Source organism: Lissotriton helveticus, chromosome 11, assembly GCF_964261635.1.
Source record: "Lissotriton helveticus chromosome 11, aLisHel1.1, whole genome shotgun sequence".
NCBI lineage: Eukaryota > Metazoa > Chordata > Amphibia > Caudata > Salamandridae > Lissotriton > Lissotriton helveticus.
In genome coordinates this window covers 1050656555-1050674938 of record NC_136072.1, presented here as the reverse complement: position 1 = coordinate 1050674938, position 18384 = coordinate 1050656555, and the positions used below count along the sequence as shown (strand labels likewise).

Below are 18384 nucleotides of genomic sequence, written 5' to 3'. Positions count from 1 at the left end.
GGGTGGGACTGGCGCAGCGCGCGCCCCCCCCCCAGACATTTTGTCTTTCCTACCAGACTTTCCATTAAAAGAGAGTATCCTTCGTGAAGCGCGCCAGAAACAACCTCTCAAGTACCAAGGGCACCCAGTGGCACTGTTACAAGACCTATTGGCCATCACCCTTCAAAAAAGGAAAGCATTTAAATTTGCCACAACATAAACTGGTCCCCTACACCTGGGGTCACTCCTTCCGATTGATCTTCAAATGGAACAGAACCTTGCACCAGATGAGACCCCTCCGGAACACCTTCGCCCTGCTAGGCATTGAGCAAGACTAGGGATCTACCTCACCAGGACCATCCCAGCGACCGTCACAGGGAGAATGGCAGAGGGTTGGCCGTAGACGCTCACCTAAAACGGAACTGAAACCAGACCCATCCATCATGGCACAGGAACGGGCCTTGGCCATTCAAGTAGTGTGCAGAGACACATCGTCCACTGAGATCTCTGCGTGGTGGGGTCGCTTTGGCACTACAACAATGCTGGCCCGGGGGGAGAGGGGGAGGAGGCGGGCGGGGGGTCGCCACTGCTACACGCTCCTATACGTAACTTTACCACAGGCCTATGTTGAGTGTTACCAAGCCTGGGACAATGATCCGATGTTGGGGGTTTTCTGTTGGGGTTAGGGTGGGGGGGGGAGGGGTTTGGGAATTCCGATTTTGGGGAGGTTTGGGGGAAGGGCTCGGGTGGGTTGAGGAGTTGGAGAGGGCGGAAGGGAACCAATGTGCCGACAGGGTCAGGGGCCAGCAGGAGATCTGCAGCGTGGGTGGCTTCCAATAGAATGGGCAATTTCTACACTCCATCGGTGAGGTGACTGGGGCTACGTTACGCGTTATCACTCTGAATGTGAAAGGGCTTAATACCCCCATTAAGTGGAGGGCGGTCCTATCATACTTAGAAAACTCAGGCGCCGCTATATGTTTACTTCAAGAAACCATCTACTCACCAAAGACTAGCACAGGATGAGGTCCTGCGCATTCCCTCAGCAATTCCTCCTCCACCGCCGACAAAAAGGCGTAAGTGGCAATACTATTTGCCAAACATTTTCACAGTCAAATTGGGGACAAGGTCGGGGAGATTAAGGGCAGACTTCTCGCCTATAGCATTAAAGTAGGTGACTTATCCTTGACAGTGGGATCCCTGTACGCCCTTAACACGAGTCAGGAGCCCTTTCTTAAAAATGCCCTGTCGGAGTCTCTACGTTCCCCAGAACACTTCCTACTCATAGGGGGGGGCCTCAACCTGGTTATGAACAGGGAGAGAGATTGGTCTGGCCACCGCTTCAGCAGCACAGGCGCACGTTCAACAGACGGGAAAGACTGGTTGGTACAGAGGGGGCTGGTGGACATGTGGCGGGCTAAGCACCCCGGGACCTCGCATTACACATTCTATTCTCAGGTGCACCACACATACGCCAGACTAGACCACTTCATAGGTTCCTCAGAATTGCTGGCTAAGATGGAGGAGGTGGACATCATCCCAGCCGCTATTTCAGGTCACGACGCCTTGGAAATCTCGATTAGGGTCCCACGCACTAAGGCATCACAGGGCCGGTGGAGGTTGAGGGAAACCCTATTGCAATGCAGGGGGCTAGTCCAGCAACTCCACAAACGCATCACTGACTACATTGAGCTTAATGACCGGCCGGACACGCCTGTGTCTGCCGTTTGGGGGGCCCTAAAGGCGGTGGTGAGAGGAGAATTAATTGCCATTTTAGCGGCGGAACTCTAAGAATGCAAAGACAAACGAGAATCATTAGCAGCCAAAGTGGTTGAACTTGAAAGGTCGCACAGGAGCTCCGAGAATCTGGAAACAGATGAAAGCCGCAAGGGCCCAGCTGGCAGGTCTAGACATAGACAGGGACGAATACGCGGCACTCAGGCTCCAGCACATGTCATATGTGGGTGGGAATAGAACGGGACGACTCCTGGTGAGTACGCTTCGGGCCAAAGTCCAGAGGTCCAAAATCTCAACCCTACACGATAAGCACGGGGACAAGATACATGACGAGGCGCGGATTGCGGAAGAGTTCAGGGAATATTATGCATCCCTTTATAGTGCAGACCCCCTCCTTGACAAGAACGCAGAGGCCTACTTACAAGACGCAGCCACCACCGCTCTCAACGCAGAAGGTGCAACGTCGCTGGATGCACCTATCAGGATTGAGGAGGTGGTTAGTGTAATCTCCCGTCTTAAGCCCCTGAAAACACCTGGCCCGGTCGGCTTCTCCTTAGGTTTTTACAACGTTTTTTGCCCCTTACTCGCACCGATTCTTACAAAACTTTTTAATTAGTTTCATGGTCCCGGCTCCATTCCTCCTGACATGCTGGAAGCTGACATCATAGTGCTGCCTAAACCAGGCAAAGATACCACCCACATACCTACAGGCTGATCTCCCTACTTAACCTTGACCTCAAACTCTTCACGGGGGTGCTCGCCTCTAGGCTTGGACCACGTCTTCCAGGTATTATAGAACCAGATCAATCAGGCTTCATCCCTGGTAGACAATGTAGCGATAACACTAACCACACTCTCCATTTAATAGATAAATCCCACTACCAACAGTCAGACTCCGTGCTCCTATCCATAGACGCTGAGAAAGCTTTCAATAGAGTGGATTGGGGCTTTCTCGAGAAGATTCTGGAACACTTCGGTATTGGAGAACGCTTCCGAGCGTGGGTTGCAAGCTGCTATCATTGACCACAGGCACAAATCCGAATCCACGGGCTGGGCTCAAGCCCATTCGAAATCCAACACGGCACTAGACAAGGGTGTCCGCTCTCGCCCCTCCTCTTTGCGCTATATAAAGAACCATTAGCGCAAAGGGTGAGAGACAACCCGAACATTCGCAGCACAACCTTTGGCTGGGAACCGCACTCCATTAGCCTATACGCCGACAACATCTTGGCAGCGCTCGACAATCCCGGTCAGTCAGTGCCAGCATTCCTAGATGAGGTGGAGGCTTTCGGAAGGGTGTCAGGCCTCAGGATGAATAAGGGGAAGTCAATGTTATTGCCACTTGGCAGCAATTCCCACGCCACACATGAGTCAACCCTGCACAATGGGGGACTATTGGTCCAAACGCAACTCCCTTACTTAGGAATCGTTCTCACCCCTTCGACAGTCCAAACGGTTGCCCTAAACTACTCTAAAGTTACATCACAGGTCAAAGGGGATCTCAGGAGATGGCAGAAACAACCATTATCCCTATTAGGGCGTATCGCAGTGGTAAAAATGTCAGCGCTTCCCAAAATATTATACATTTTTCAAACTATCCCAGTGTTACCCCCAGCGGGGACCATCAAGACTTTGCAGGAGGCGTTACAACACTTTGTCTGGGCAGGGAAGAGAACGCGAATGCATAGAAACCTGGCCTTTCGAGCGCCGGATGAGGGTGGCCTGGGGATCCCCAACCTGCAGCAATATTTCCAGGCGTCACAATTGAGGTATCTGCTGGAATGGTACAGGCCTGAGTCAGAGAAGAGATGGCTCTTCCAAGACAGGGCAATGCCCCAAACCTCACTATGGAAAATACCATTCCTCTGCTGAGCGCACAGACCTAAATATCTTCAAAAATCACCCATTACCCGCACGGTGTTACGCGTATGGGACTCGGTGGCAACTGAAAGGGGGCTCACGACATTACCGTCGCCGCTAACTCCTTTGCTTGACAATCCTGACTTCGCCCCAGGTACGGACACTCACATGTTCCCACAATGGCGTGGATATAGATGCAGCTCGGCAGGTCATCTCTTTGACCTAGAGGGATTCATACCACTTTCAAAACTGCCACAGCTCTAAGACATTGTTGCTCCACAGCGTTTTCAATACTTTCAATTTCGGCACTGGTTAACACACCCTGAGGTTAGTCCCTTAGTTGGTAGGAAAATGACGGGATTAAAAAAATTGCTAGTTACCGAAGATTCAGATCGCAACTTAATTACAGATCTCTATAAGATGCTCTCCCCACCTCCTGAGACACATCGTTCGGCCTTCCAGCGGCGTTGGGAGGAGGAGCTGGGGTGAACGCTCACGACCGGGAATGGCATTCAATATATTACAGGGCCAATCACACAGCCAGGAACACGGCAGGCAGAGAGACAGCTGTGAAGCACGCAACTTACTGGTATCTGACTCCAGTTAGGCTGCACAGAGGCAACCCATCTAGGGTGACCAACCGTCCGTAAATTTCACGGACAGTCCGTAATTTTGGCCGTCTGTCCGTTGTCCGTGAAGGATTCTTTAACGGATGCCATTTGTCCGTCATTTTAACAGGGCACCGGTCGCCCCACGCCAGCACAGCTTGCCCCCACCTCCCTTCTTGACTCCGATGCTGTATCAAAGCTCAGACACCCCGCAGCATTGGAGAGGCACAGCGGGACGGCACCCCTCACACCTCCAGCCTTGATGAGCTGTTAAGAGGTGCTCGAAGGTGACTGAAAGGAGGGGCTGCAGGTTCAGGAGCAGGGGCATCCAAAACAGCCCTGAATGCGTCACGTCTCTGCAATTTAGAGGGCCCTCACACATCCTAGACTCCGCCAGATTACAAGGAGGCAGCACGTGGTTTTCTTCACAGAGCTTAATTACTGTCACTAAATTGAAGCAAACCTCGGTTCTTCAAACATGCAGTCTATAATGTAATAAAATAAAGAAAAGGCACAATCGCACCCACACTGATTAACAAAGTATGGAGGACAATCAGTTCAATCAGTTCTCTTAGAGTATCTCCTGTAAGTACTGTACATCACAGTGAGAGATGGCATTTTGGACAGAGAGCCTGTCTTCGTTGTCTTGTGCAGGAGGGGGCGAGGAGCACAAGATGATACTAGAATACTGCATGCCCACCCCTGTGCCCACCCTGGTGGATCCTGTCCCCCCTCCTGTGATGGCTCCTCCCCCCCCCTGTGGTGGCTACTGTCCTCCCCCCCGCCTGTGATGGCTTCTGTCCCCCCATGTGGTGGCTCCAGTCCACCCCCCGCCTGTGATGGCTCTTGTCCCCCCCTGTGGTGGATCATGTCTCTGCCCTGGGTGGCTTCTGTCCCAGTCCCGGAATGGCTCCTGCAGCGAGGGTGAAGTTCTTGATGGGCCTCTTCTCAAAAGGGCTCAGCTCAAAATTAATATGGAAAGGTGGGCGAGTAAGTAAGTGAAGGGATGAGTGGATGTCTGGATGAATTAGTGAAAGGGTTAATGGATGAATGAAAGAGTGAATACATGGATAATGAGAGAGGATGGATGGATTATGAGGGGAAGGATGGATGGATGATGAGGCGAAGGAAGGATTGATGGATGATGAGTGGGTGGGTGGAAGGATGGATGGATGGATGATGAGTGGGTGGGTGGAAGGATGGATGGATGGATGATGAGTGGGTGGGTGGAAGGATGGATGGATGGATGATGAGTGGGTGGGTGGATGATGAGGGAAAGGATGGATGGAGGGATGATGAGTGGGTGGGTGGAAGGATGGATGGATGGATGGATGATGAGGGGAAGGATGGATGGATAATGAGGGGAAGGATGGATGGATGGATGATGAGTGGGTGGGTGAAAGGATGGATGGAGAGTGGGTGGGTGAAAGGATGGCTGGATGAGGAGTGGGTGGGTGAAAGGATGGATTGATTGATGGATGATGAGTGGGTGGGTGAAAGGATGGATGGATGAGTGGGTGGGTGAATGGTGGGTGGGTGAAAGGATGGATGAGTGGGTGGGTGAATGGTGGGTGGGTGAAAGGATGGATGAGTGGATGGGTGGATGGTGGGTGGGTGAAAGGATGGATGAGTGGATAGGTGGGTGGATGATGGGTGGGCAGGTGGGTGGATGAGTGAAATGATGGATGGAGTGATGGATTGATAAGTGCAAGGGTGAATGAAAAGACGTATGAGTGAAAGGGTGGATGTAAGGATGGATGAGTGAGTGAAAGGGAAGGTAGATGGACAAAAGGATGGATAGATGTGTGAAGGAGTGAAATGATAGATGGATGAGTGATAGGGTCAATGGATGGATTCATGAGTGGATGAGTAGATGGATGGATGGGTGGGTGGATGGATGGATGGAAGGAAGGTTGGCTAAGTGAAAAGGTCGATGGAGAGAGAAAGGGAGGATGGATGGATGACTAAAAGAGTGGATGGGTGGAAGGATTAGTAAGTGAAAGGATGGCTGGTTTGGTGAAAGGGTAAATGGCTGGATGAGTGAATGGATGGATGGGATGACGAGTGGATGGATAAGTGTACAGATGGATAGGGTGAAAGGGTGGATGGATGGATAATGGATGGATGAGTGAAAGGATGGATGAAGGGATGGATGAGTGAAATGATAGATGGAAAGATACATGATGGATAGGTTTGCAAATGGTTGAATATGTTTGGAAATGGCTGGGCTTACTTATATACTATTGCGCGACCTCTGATGTGTCTGTAAAACTTACCTATTGTCATGAAGTTTTGTCCTGAATTTTGACCTCCTGTCCTGAATTTGTGTCCTGAATTTTGACCCTTTGTCCTGAATTTTTACACTCACCGTCCTGAATTTGCACCAATGCATGTTGGTCACCCTAAACCCATCCCGCAGCTCGACCTGTTGGAGAGGGTGCGGTGAGAAAGGTACTCTGACACATCTTCTCAGGGACTGCAAAGAGGTCACGGCCTACAGGATGTCTGTTCGCAACGACGTAGACCCCAAAATTGCACGATTTCCAACATACACTATTTTGGGACTCCCGAACACGCTCATGTTACTGCTGAAATCCCCCAGGGGGCGACAGATGGGTCTGGCACTACAGGCAGCCTCACAGCACATCCTATCCCTTTGGGGAACAAACACACGGCCCACACACACGGGTTGGTTACACAAATTCTGGCACACCCTGGGATTGGAGCGCATCCAAGCCACACTCAAGCAATCCTCGGCCTCTTTCCAGTCTGGCAGCCGTTGTTATCACTCTTATCAGTGGAATTCAATGAAATAACATGCCCCAAATACCTTTGCCTACTATGCCTTACTGAGGCGCAACACGCTGACACCGAGCCCAGGTCAGAAGCACCATAAGTCTATTATACACACGCCACACATCTCGGCACACTGGTTGGGGTGGAGGGTGTTCTTGGGGAAGGGGGGAGGGTTTTGTTTTCTTTGCTTTTCCTCGTTTGTTCTCAAAAGTACTTCATGTCTAGGTACACTGGACGACACAGAGGCGATATTCAAGGACATTTGTCGCACCAGATGACTCCCGAATACAATGTTCAGATCAATGTAATGCGCATATTACAGTCAGCCCATAGCGTGACCTTGGGAACTTACAACAGAATTGCAATGCATTTGTTCTTTTCTAAAAATCAATAAAATAAATTTGAACTAAAAACAGCCGAGTTTCATTCTCAATCAACTCCTTCAGAGCAATATAGTCATCTTTCAAAGTATTATCAAATAGAATAATCCATTTGTTTTGATGTAGCATATTATAATTGGGTTCAGTGCATGAAATGCATGAATCTCACACTCGATTAATTTCTCATATAGCATTGACAGTACACTATTGCCGTACAGTTATCTTTCAAAGTATTCCAGAACGTCAATGCATACTCTGGAGTTGTAACTGAATGTGCTATATGAGAAACTGAGTGTGAGATTCAAGCATTACAATCACTGTACCGGATTATTAAAAACTACATATACACAAGTAGATCGTTCCTTTTGATAATACGTGTGATGAGAAATCTAAGGACTATTGTGATTGGATTGGACAAAATATTTGCAGATTCCCCAGCGTAAAACTGTAAGCTATTAATGCTCGCTGACAAAGCCCATGGCAATACGATACTTACCATATACTTTTGTAAAAGATGGTGATATAAGCAATATCAACTGCTGGTGAGCAGGGGCAGGCATGTACTGATTATCCCATATAAGAAGCACACAAAAAGATAGGTCTAAATGGCTAATGATTCATAACATTATGGTATTAATCAGTGGAATACTCACAAGTGCATCTGTCCCAGCAGTGGGGGGTTCCTGCTCAAATATTGTTTTTGGGGTTGAAGTGTACACCAAGGAGTCTTCCGCCGGAAGTCTGCAATAAATAATTTGTTCTTCTTCAAAACTTTCCACTTCTGAGCAGACTTCTGTGACACCTAAAAAGGATTTTTCGTGCTTCACATCTACGACAGACGGTTTTTGCTCTTCGCTCACCCTGACATCAGAAAGAGACGTTTTCTCCTGTTTGATCTCTCTCACATCTAAAAGGGACGTTTTCAGGTGTTCCATCCCTTTCACATCTGAAATTGACTTTTTTTCATGTTTGATTTCTTTGACATCAGAAATTGATTTTTCCTCATGTTCAAGGTCTTTGATATCTGAAAGAGACGTTTGCCTTTGTGCAAGCTCTGTGGCATCTAACACAGACTGTTGCAGTTTTTCAATCCCAATGACCTGCGAAGTGGACTTCTGGACCTGTTCGATATCTAGGGCATCTGAAAGGTAAGTCTCCTCCTGTTCCATCTCCTCAGTATCTAAAAAGGAAGTATCCTCTTGTTCCATCTCCTCAGTACCTAAAAGGGAAGTATCCTCTTGTTCCATCTCATCAGCACCAAAAAGGGAAGTATCCTCTTGTTCTATCTCTTCTGCTTCTAAATGGGGCATTTCCTCCTGTTCTGGCTCTATGACATATGAAGGGGTTTCTTCCTCCTGTTCAATATCCTTGACATCTAAAAGTGACATTTTCTCCTCTTCAGTCTCTTGGAAACCTGAAGGTGAGGTTTCTTCTTGATCAAAATCAGAGGCAACTTCATCTTGTTTGAGGTCTGTGGCATCTGAAAGTGAAGTTTCCTCTTGTTCAATCTTTGAGGCATCTGTAAGTGACTTTGGCTGCGATTCAAGGTATTTGACGTCTGAAAGTGATGTTTCCTGCTGTTCATCTGAAGGTGATAGTTCACTGTCAATTTCTGGAAGCTCTGCATCTATTTGCTGACTGTAGGTAGTAGCTTCAGATTGCTCATATTCTTCTTCAAATTCTCCCACTGTTTCCTCTGAACTTTCACCCTTGTCTGCCACAATGTCCTTAAGAAACAATAATTTTAATTAAAAATAAATCATCTGTTGTAAAAAAAATGAAAACTCACATGAATTGTCAAACACCCAAACACTTCTTAAATATACATGTATTAATACTAAACACAAAAATTAACTACCCAAGTTCAGTTTTCACCCCTTTGTGATGTCTATCGTGTGTATGCTGCCCTTAGGGCTGGGATGTTAAATTGAAAGTGCATTCGTGACAAAAGTGCTATTGCTCATGGTCATAACTGCCCTACTTCTCCCTTGATGCTTATTTTGTTTCAACCACTCTAGATAAGTTGGAAATATATATTCTTCAGTGATGTACATAAAACATTTAGCTATTTGAAAATAGTATCAAGAGTAGTGAAGTTGTGGCATTGGTTGTCACCAGCTGTAGGCTCTCCAACCAGTCCCTACAAGTATACTACAGACATCACAACTATACCTGAAATCAAGCAAAGAATATTGGCACGAGGAGACCAAGTTCAGCAGAAATCTACCTAGCACAAGTGATACTATGAAATCCTTTCAGAGCATGAAAGGAAGTCTCTCCCTGCAGTACGATAAGAGCTGTGGGTCCATTAGAAGCTTGAGTAGTGAATGAGCCTCCGATGTTCACGATAAAATTGACATCCTATCCCAAATACTGAGATTCTTCACTCCCTTTTCCCCTACGGACTTCTGCATATCAGATTTGAGAGGGCGAGGGTAGGACACTGATGATGATCTGTCACCCTGTCCAGTGACATCAGATCTAGGGCTTTAGTATTAGTACATGAAAGTGAATGAGTGAGTCAGAGAGTTTCCTGAAATACTGTAGTATTGGGGCTCTATGGTGGCCACTCAGTGGTTTCTGGGACTTCAACTATGACAAAGAAAACCAAGTACCCCATGAGGGTACCTAGAGATGAGTGTAGGTTGGGCCAATGCAGAGTTCCCTGCAGTACAAGAGTCCTCCAAAGAAAGAGTAGCCCATTCTTAGGAAGTACACTATGCACTAATGGAGGGCATTCCTAGTGCATGGTGCACATATTGAGAGGGTGCTGAGCTAATTTAACTTTGACTAGACCACTCCATCCTGCAGGAAAATGAAAACAATGGAATAACTTTGATTGATATGGTCATTATAAATGCACTTACTTATGGAATGGCTAACTAACTTGTTATATTGAAGCTTGGCATGTGAGCTGCAATGACTCCCTACACCTGGACCATTGGGCCCAAAATAGGGTTCACAGGCGGTTAAGGAGGAGACCTTCTTCTTGCAAGACCTTAACTTGACATTCTACTTACAATCCATGGTCCATTGAATCAAGAAGCATTTATTGATAAGGTACATATGCCTTGGCGGTTTCAGGTGCCGATAAGTGAGCACTTCAGTACAGGTGGTTGATGTAGAGCCACAATTACTTTAATTGCCAACAGTCTCAGTTACTCTAAGAATACAGGATGCCCATCTCCCTGCTTTGCTCTTCATCTGTGCTGGGCATTTCAGCATACCAACCAATGACCAACTTTACACTATATGGAACAAACATGAATAAATTAATATAAGGGACTAGACAAACTGTGCAGGTTTTGCTAAAGGTGATGAAGGAGGGCAGTACAAAAATGGTCAACAAAACAACAGGATCAATGAAAATTGCTATCATCTCGGTGCAGAGGAAGACAATTATATTGCAGGGACTGATTAATGGGATACAGAGGTCAGAGATCTAGTGTTTACCATCTAAGGTGAGAACCATGGTAGGGGGACAACATGAGCCCAGTGAGACTTATAAAGTACAAAGAAGGGTGGTTCTACACCATGTCACTCTAAAGTTTGTATACAGGACTTGCACATTTCTGACCTTTCTGAAGACAGTATCTGTCCCCAAGACAAACAAGCATTGGAAATGCAATAGGTCTTGGATTTATTTGAGTTAGAGCTAATGGCATTGTAAATGGCAATGTCTTTTAGCCATGTGTTATGGAGGGTATGCATGTGGTGTGTAATGGAATTATGTGGTTTGGATTGGAAATGTTCACCCTGCACACTCACAAACTGTTCATCTTGCACACTCACAAACTGTTCACCCTGCACGCTCACACACTGTTCACCCTGCACGCTCACACAATGTTCACCCTGCACGCTCACACACTGCTCACCCCACACGCTCACACACTGCTCACCCTACACGCTCACACAATGTTCACCCTGCACGCACACAGACTGTTAACCCTGCACGCTCACACACTGCTCACCCTACACACTCACACACTTCACACTCTGCACTCACACTGTGCACTCACAACTCTGCGCACTCACTCTGCGCACTCACTACTCTGCGCACTCACTACTCTGCGCACTCACTACTCTGCGCACTCACTACTCTGCGCACTCACTACTCTGCGCACTCACTACTCTGCGCACTCACTACTCTGCGCACTCACTACTCTGCGCACTCACTACTCTGCGCACTCACTACTCTGCACTCACTACTCTGCACTCACTACTCTGCACTCACTACTCTGCACTCACCACTCGGCACCCACCACTCGGCACTCACCACTCGGCACTCGGCACTCACCACCCACCACTCGGCACCCACCACTCGGCACTCACCACTCTGCACTCACCACTCGGCACTCACCACTCGGCACTCACCACTCGGCACTCACTACTCGGCACTCACTACTCGGCACTCACTACTCTGCACTCACTACTCTGCACTCACTACTCACTACTCTGCACTCACTACTCACTACTCTGCACTCACTACTCACTACTCTGCACTCACTACTCACTACTTGGCACTCACTACTCGGCACTCACTACTTGGCACTCACCACTCGGCACTCACTACTCGGCACTCACTACTTGGCACTCACCACTCGGCACTCACTACTCGGCACTCACTACTCGGCACTCACTACTCACTACTCTGCACTCGGCACTCACTACTCGGCACTCACTACTCTGCACTCACAACTCACTACTCTGCACTCACTACTCACTACTCTGCACTCACTACTCACTACTCTGCACTCACTACTCACTACTCGGCACTCACTACTCACTACTCTGCACTCACTACTCGGCACTCACTACTTGGCACTCACTACTCGGCACTCACTACTCGGCACTCACCACTCGGCACTCACCACTCGGCACTCACTACTCGGCACTCACTACTCGGCACTCACTACTCGGCACTCACTACTCACTACTCACTACTCTGCACTCTGCACTCGGCACTCACTACTCGGCACTCACTACTCTGCACTCACAACTCACTACTCTGCACTCACTACTCTGCACTCACTACTCACTACTCTGCACTCACTACTCACTACTCTGCACACACTACTCACTACTCTGCACTCACTACTCACTACTCGGCACTCACTACTCGGCACTCACTACTCGGCACTCACTACTCTGCACTCACTACTCGGCACTCACTACTCTGCACTCACTACTCTGCACTCACTACTCTGCACTCGCTGGTCAATACTCTGCACTCACTACTCTGCACTCACTACTCACTACTCTGCACTCACTACTCGGCACTCACTACTCGGCACTCACTACTCTGCACTCGCTGGTCAATACTCTGCACTCACTACTCACTACTCTGCACTCACTACTCACTACTCTGCACTCACTACTCACTACTCTGCACTCACTACTCACTACTCTGCACTCACCACTCGGCACTCGGCACTCACTACTCGGCACTCACTACTCGGCACTCACTACTCACTACTCTGCACTCACTACTCACTACTCTGCACTCACTACTCACTACTCTGCACTCACCACTCTGCACTCACTACTCTGCACTCACTACTCACTACTCTGCACTCACTACTCTGCACTCACCACTTTGCACTCACCACTCTGCACTCACCACTCTGCACTCACCACTCTGCACTCACCACTCTGCACTCACCACTCTGCACTCACCACTCTGCACTCACCACTCACTACTCTGCACTCACCACTCTGCACTCACTACTCTGCACTCACTACTCTGCCCTCACTACTCTGCCCTCACTACTCTGCCCTCACTACTCTGCCCTCACTACTCACTACTCTGCCCTCACTACTCACTACTTTACCCTCACTACTCTGCACTCACTACTCTCTACTCTGCACTCACTACTCTCTACTCTGCACTCACTACTCTCTACTCTGCACTCACTACTCACTACTCTGCACTCACTACTCGACACTCACTACTCGGCACTCACTACTCGGCACTCACTACTCGACACTCACTACTCGACACTCACTACTCGACACTCACTACTCGACACTCACTACTCGACACTCACTACTCGACACTCACTACTCACTACTCTGCACTCACTACTCGTCACTCACTACTCTGCACTCACTACTCTGCACTCACTACTCTGCACTCACTACTCTGCACTCACTACTCTGCACTCACTACTCTGCACTCACTACTCACTACTCTGCACTCACTACTCTGCACTCACTACTCTGCACTCACTACTCACTACTCACCACTCACTACTCTGCAATCGCTACTCTGCAATCACTACTCTGCAATCACTACTCTGCAATCACTACTCTGCACTCACTACTCACTACTCACCACTCTGCACTCACCACTCTGCACTCACCACTCTGCACTCACCACTCTGCAATCACTCAAGTCCATGCAATTAGAGGACATAACATTCTGAACAAGCACCTACCTCTCAGTGCCCTCACTGCCTTGCAAAACTTCTCGATGCCGGCCAGGAAGAGAGCAGTGATCGGCGCGCGGCGGGGACGCTGGCGCCGTGAGCGTGCGCGCGACTGAATCCGCGCATGGCCAGCACTTGTCGCTCCCTCTCCCATTAGGATTGCTGGGCGCGTGCCCAGCTCTTGTCTCCTTTTGTCGGCTTTGGCGGGTGACATGATTACAATAGTTCTCTGCCGAGGACGCGCTACGCGCGTCTCTAGGCCGAGACCTAATAAAGGGGATAGACCAGTCACCATTCCTGCACATATCGTGTACTTCCAGCATTGGACCACAATGATCAATGTATACAGAAAGACTGGTGGAATAAAATGGAAAAACAGTACCACCATAGTTGTTACGGACTTTGCCATTTAAATTGCCAAATGCAGAATAGAACTCTGTAACAGATTCTGGATGACGTCTAGCATTCTGTCCTATTTTAATATCTGAAGGTTCAAGCAACATTCCAGCTTCATCATAATCAATTCTTTGTCAAGCCTTTTGAGCCTTCAGGAGACTTCATATCATTTTTATTTTATTTTACTTGTTTTAAAGGTTTTATATAGCGCTGGCTAGACCAGGAGGTATCAGAGCGCTTTACATGAGTATCAGATCATAGTTACAAGTTACATCGATTACAAAGTTTACAAAGTTATTAGAGCATGGCAACATAGTTACTTGTAAGGTCGAGATAAACAATAAGCACAAATATGTAAGGGGAAAAGCAGGCAAGGGGAGAAATTATGGGGTGGGGGGGTAGGAGCAGGGGAAGTAGACAGATAATGAAGGCGGAAAAGCGGAGGGGAGGGCGAGAGACACCGCATGGAAAGAGGAGGGGAAGGGCGACGGGGACACAAAGCGGTAGACGAGTCAAAGCAAAGTCCAAAGTCCAGTAAGCTGTGATCCCAGTGGAAGTGGTATCACTTCCCTATCTCTGTTGCGAGAGGCTCCCTTTACGCAGTGGACTCTCTCAGAGGGGTCTCTGAGACTCCAAGGCCTACAGATCCTTCCCCAAAAAGGGTAGAGGGAGTGCTTTGGCAAGGGGTGCCATGCCATACCTCAGCTGTGAGTGGCTCCCTTGGCGCAGTGGACTCTCTCAGCAGGTGTGCTGAGACTCCAGAGTATAAATATTGGATCTTTCCCCAACAATGGGAGAAGGAGTGCTTAGTCAAAGGACAGGGGGCTAGGCAGAGTAGCAGGCAAGGGGAGAGATTCGGGGAGAGGAGATAGAAGCTAGGGAAGCAGACAAAGAGAGTAAGAGTACTAAATGGGAACATATTTAATAATGAGTTATTATATAGAGCTGGCTAGACCCGAAGGAATCAGAGCACTTTACATGAGGAACAGTAATGTTGCAATTTACATCAGATAAAAGTTACATAAGTATCAAGAAAAGCATTTAAAGAACATAGGGGACAAGGTGAGTGGAGCAAGGAAGGGTAAGGGGATAGGGTAAAGGGGTAGGAAGAAGATAGAACGTAGAGACGAGGGGAAAATCTGCCCAAGGTCCGGCTGGGTAGGTGACGGCAGGGGGCGGGCGGCCACAACCCATCTCCTCTTTAGGTATCTGGTAGCTCCACCAGGCATAAACCAAATTGCTTGGTCTCCACAGTCTGGGGTAAGTTCCGGAGGGTCCAAGTCCTGATGTGTAAGCAGGTTAGGGGATAGGTTCAAGGTCTGGTCAATGTCCAATTGTTGTCTCAGTGTAGTAAAACAACGTGGAGGGGACCACTATGGCAGCCATCTTTGGGTCAGGAAGGGGACTGTACTGTACACTGGTGGCAATCCTAAGGTCAGGCAACAGGTAGTTAGAGTCAGTATCCAGGACACGGCCGCCAGAGAATAATAGTCCCAGCCCTAGAAGGGACACATGGAAAGGGGGGCTCAGCCTACCATAGCTCCTGATATCCTAAAGATGCAGTGACAGGATCAAGAAGACAGCTCCCAGCGAGGGCACCAGTGTTGCAAATGATGTTGGGAACCCATCAGCCAGCGTACAGTTGGAAATTGTATTGGTTTGTGGCTTAGGTGCTTTTTCTTAGAGCAGGGTGGCAAAGTAGGAGACAGCTCTACAATAATATCCAAGAGATACGAGTGTGATGGCACCCAGAGTATGTAGTGGCAGACAGTACGATAAGGGTGGCGGTAGGCGCTGAAGGCAGATGGTAAGAAGCCACTGTGGGCTGCAGAGGTAGCTGGGGCTGGTTATTTGGGGGGGGCGATGCCCCTAACGAATCCTGGAGGTAGCGGATGAGTAGGGTAGCTGGCGGAGCAGGCAGTGAGAGGGACCAGGGAGGCGAGGGTTATGGCAGTCAATGGTATGTTGGGCTAATGCGGGCCTGTATGATAGCGTAGCTGTATCTTTGCCCGTGAGGTGCGTATCACTGGGTCGCGGGGTCCACAGCGGTGGGTAAAGTGGTCCTAGCAGGGGTTGAGGAGATCTCCCGGGGCCGGTATAATTTGCAGTGGGTGGGACCTCAGGCATACGTCAGGAGCAAGGGTGAGGGGGCCTGAGCCTTGTGGCTCGCCCCCGAGCAGATGACAGTCCCTGTGTCCCAAATGAGAGGGCCTCTGGACAAATGCTGGCTCTCGATGCATGCAGATGGGCACCGCTTGTGGAGGCCACGGGGGAAAAGCGAAATGGAGGGGTGGCTGGGGCCGTACAGTGTCAGAGGAAGCCTCCACTCACCGAATGGACGCACTATTCTTGCAGCGGGAAGAGAGCTCTCGTAGAAGGCGGCGCGGCCCACAGCGTCAGAGGTCAGGCGGCAGTGTCATCTGTTCAACATTGTGCCACAAGGAATGTTCGAAACAGGCACACAAGTTAGAACGCAACAAGGCATGAACTGGTCACCTTCCAAGGAAAAAATGGAAACAGCCTAAATCATTCACAAGAAGGAGCACAGCAAACAAGGAAGAATGCTGCAAGATGCCGCTGGTAGATGTGGCAGCCCCATAGCCATGTCCTGCAAGAGTAAATATCTACAGTACTACTGAGAGGTAACAATGTTTGAATTGCCTTTGCATGAATCTTTGTCTGCTAAGAAAATTACTTCATGATGACTGAGGCACCAACTGCAACCATAATCATCCAAGACTGAAAAATCCCAGGGCAGCACATACATTAGTTATATGGGTCCCAGAAATAGACCCCCCCCCCAATTCTTTCCAGAGCCTCTCTCCAGCCCTGAAAAGTATGCTACGCCACAATGTAGCAGATGTTCAAGTTATGCTATTGTGTTCTGTTGACACTACTGCCCCCTAAAGCACTATATTAGATACCAAAAATAGTGAATTTCCCAGACTTTATGTTTGCTAATTTCTCTGTCATGTGTTTAAATCTCATTACATCTGTTATATATTGAATATTGGTTAATAGGAGAATAACGTTTAGCCCAAAAATCTTTTGAATGATTGAAAGGGAATCTTAAATGCATATTCTGGTGGCTAGCCCTTTTCCCCCTAAAAGGCTCATGTTTGCTGGGCGGAGATGCTTTGGGTGAAAAAGACCATGGTGCAAGGTCCACTACTGCATGCTGGCATGATAGAAGTGTTGTATACAAAAAGAGGGAGAGGAGATCTTTGTACATCTAGAGGGCAAAATTACCACTCGAGACAAGTGGAAGGTCCAAGCCGCAGTGTTTGCCCTCAGATAACTGGTACCAAAGAGAGGACTGGGCTGTTCCTGGGATATAGGTGCAGGTCACTGGGGAGTGGATATGTAAAGGTGGTTAAATGGTAACCAACCAGTGGGTATCCATTTTGTTGGATATATTGGCCTCACACACCCTTGCAGGTGTCATGCTTCATCATGGGTAATGCTCCTCGTTGGGTGGGCGGTGCAATACCCAACGGGCTACACCTCGAAGAGGGGCTCTTTGGCGGAGATCTAGGGGCCATCTTGAAAGGGAAGTCAATATACCATCAAAATAATAACTGGAGCACCTAGTATCAGCCGCATTCTTGGCCCCTAGATATGCTATAGAATCTCTGCCACATTGGCGATCACATGACCATGATCATGTGATACTGTTTCAGCGTCTACGGCGTTCTTAGGGAGGACATACTTTCCACCCTGAATAGGTCGAGCATTGACTCGGGCGCTCGCCACATTCTCCATTTGGATTCTCCGAGTAGTTACTCGCACGTCGCGCCAGACTCCCCATTCCGGAGCCTCTATGAAGGCCTATTGGTAAGACACCTTGCTATACATATCGTTATAGCCGTTATCTCTCCGTTCTGCATAAACTGAGCAATCCTTTGTTCTATCCTGCAGGAACCGACCCAAGAGCGACCAGCAACTTTTACCCGCTGGTGAGTCCCTCCCTAAATTTGGCATGGTAATTTTCATTAGAATGGACTGTTACTACCAAAATTTAATAAAGGTTAACACCCCTTTTCGACCCCTCATTTTTATCTGTAGGTAAATCTTTACCATCATCTGTTTTACCCTTGTTGATCCCTACGTAGTATTTGGATCTTATTAGTGGTAAGCAGTTTTTTTGGATTTTCCACTTCATTCAGGTTTAAGCTACGCACTGGCCCTAATGCCCTATGT

At 48.5% G+C, this 18384-nt stretch overlaps 1 protein-coding gene across 1 annotated transcript in view; it reads right to left on the bottom strand.

Annotated features, from left to right (window-relative positions):
• Positions 1 to 18384, bottom strand: part of CFAP251 (cilia and flagella associated protein 251) — a 591575-nt gene that overhangs the window by 522247 nt on the left and 50944 nt on the right. Inside the window, exon 3 of the mRNA XM_078667546.1 lies at positions 8014 to 9087. Within this exon, the coding sequence (XP_078523672.1) occupies positions 8014 to 9087 (1074 nt within the window). The remainder of the gene's footprint in view (positions 1 to 8013; positions 9088 to 18384) is intronic.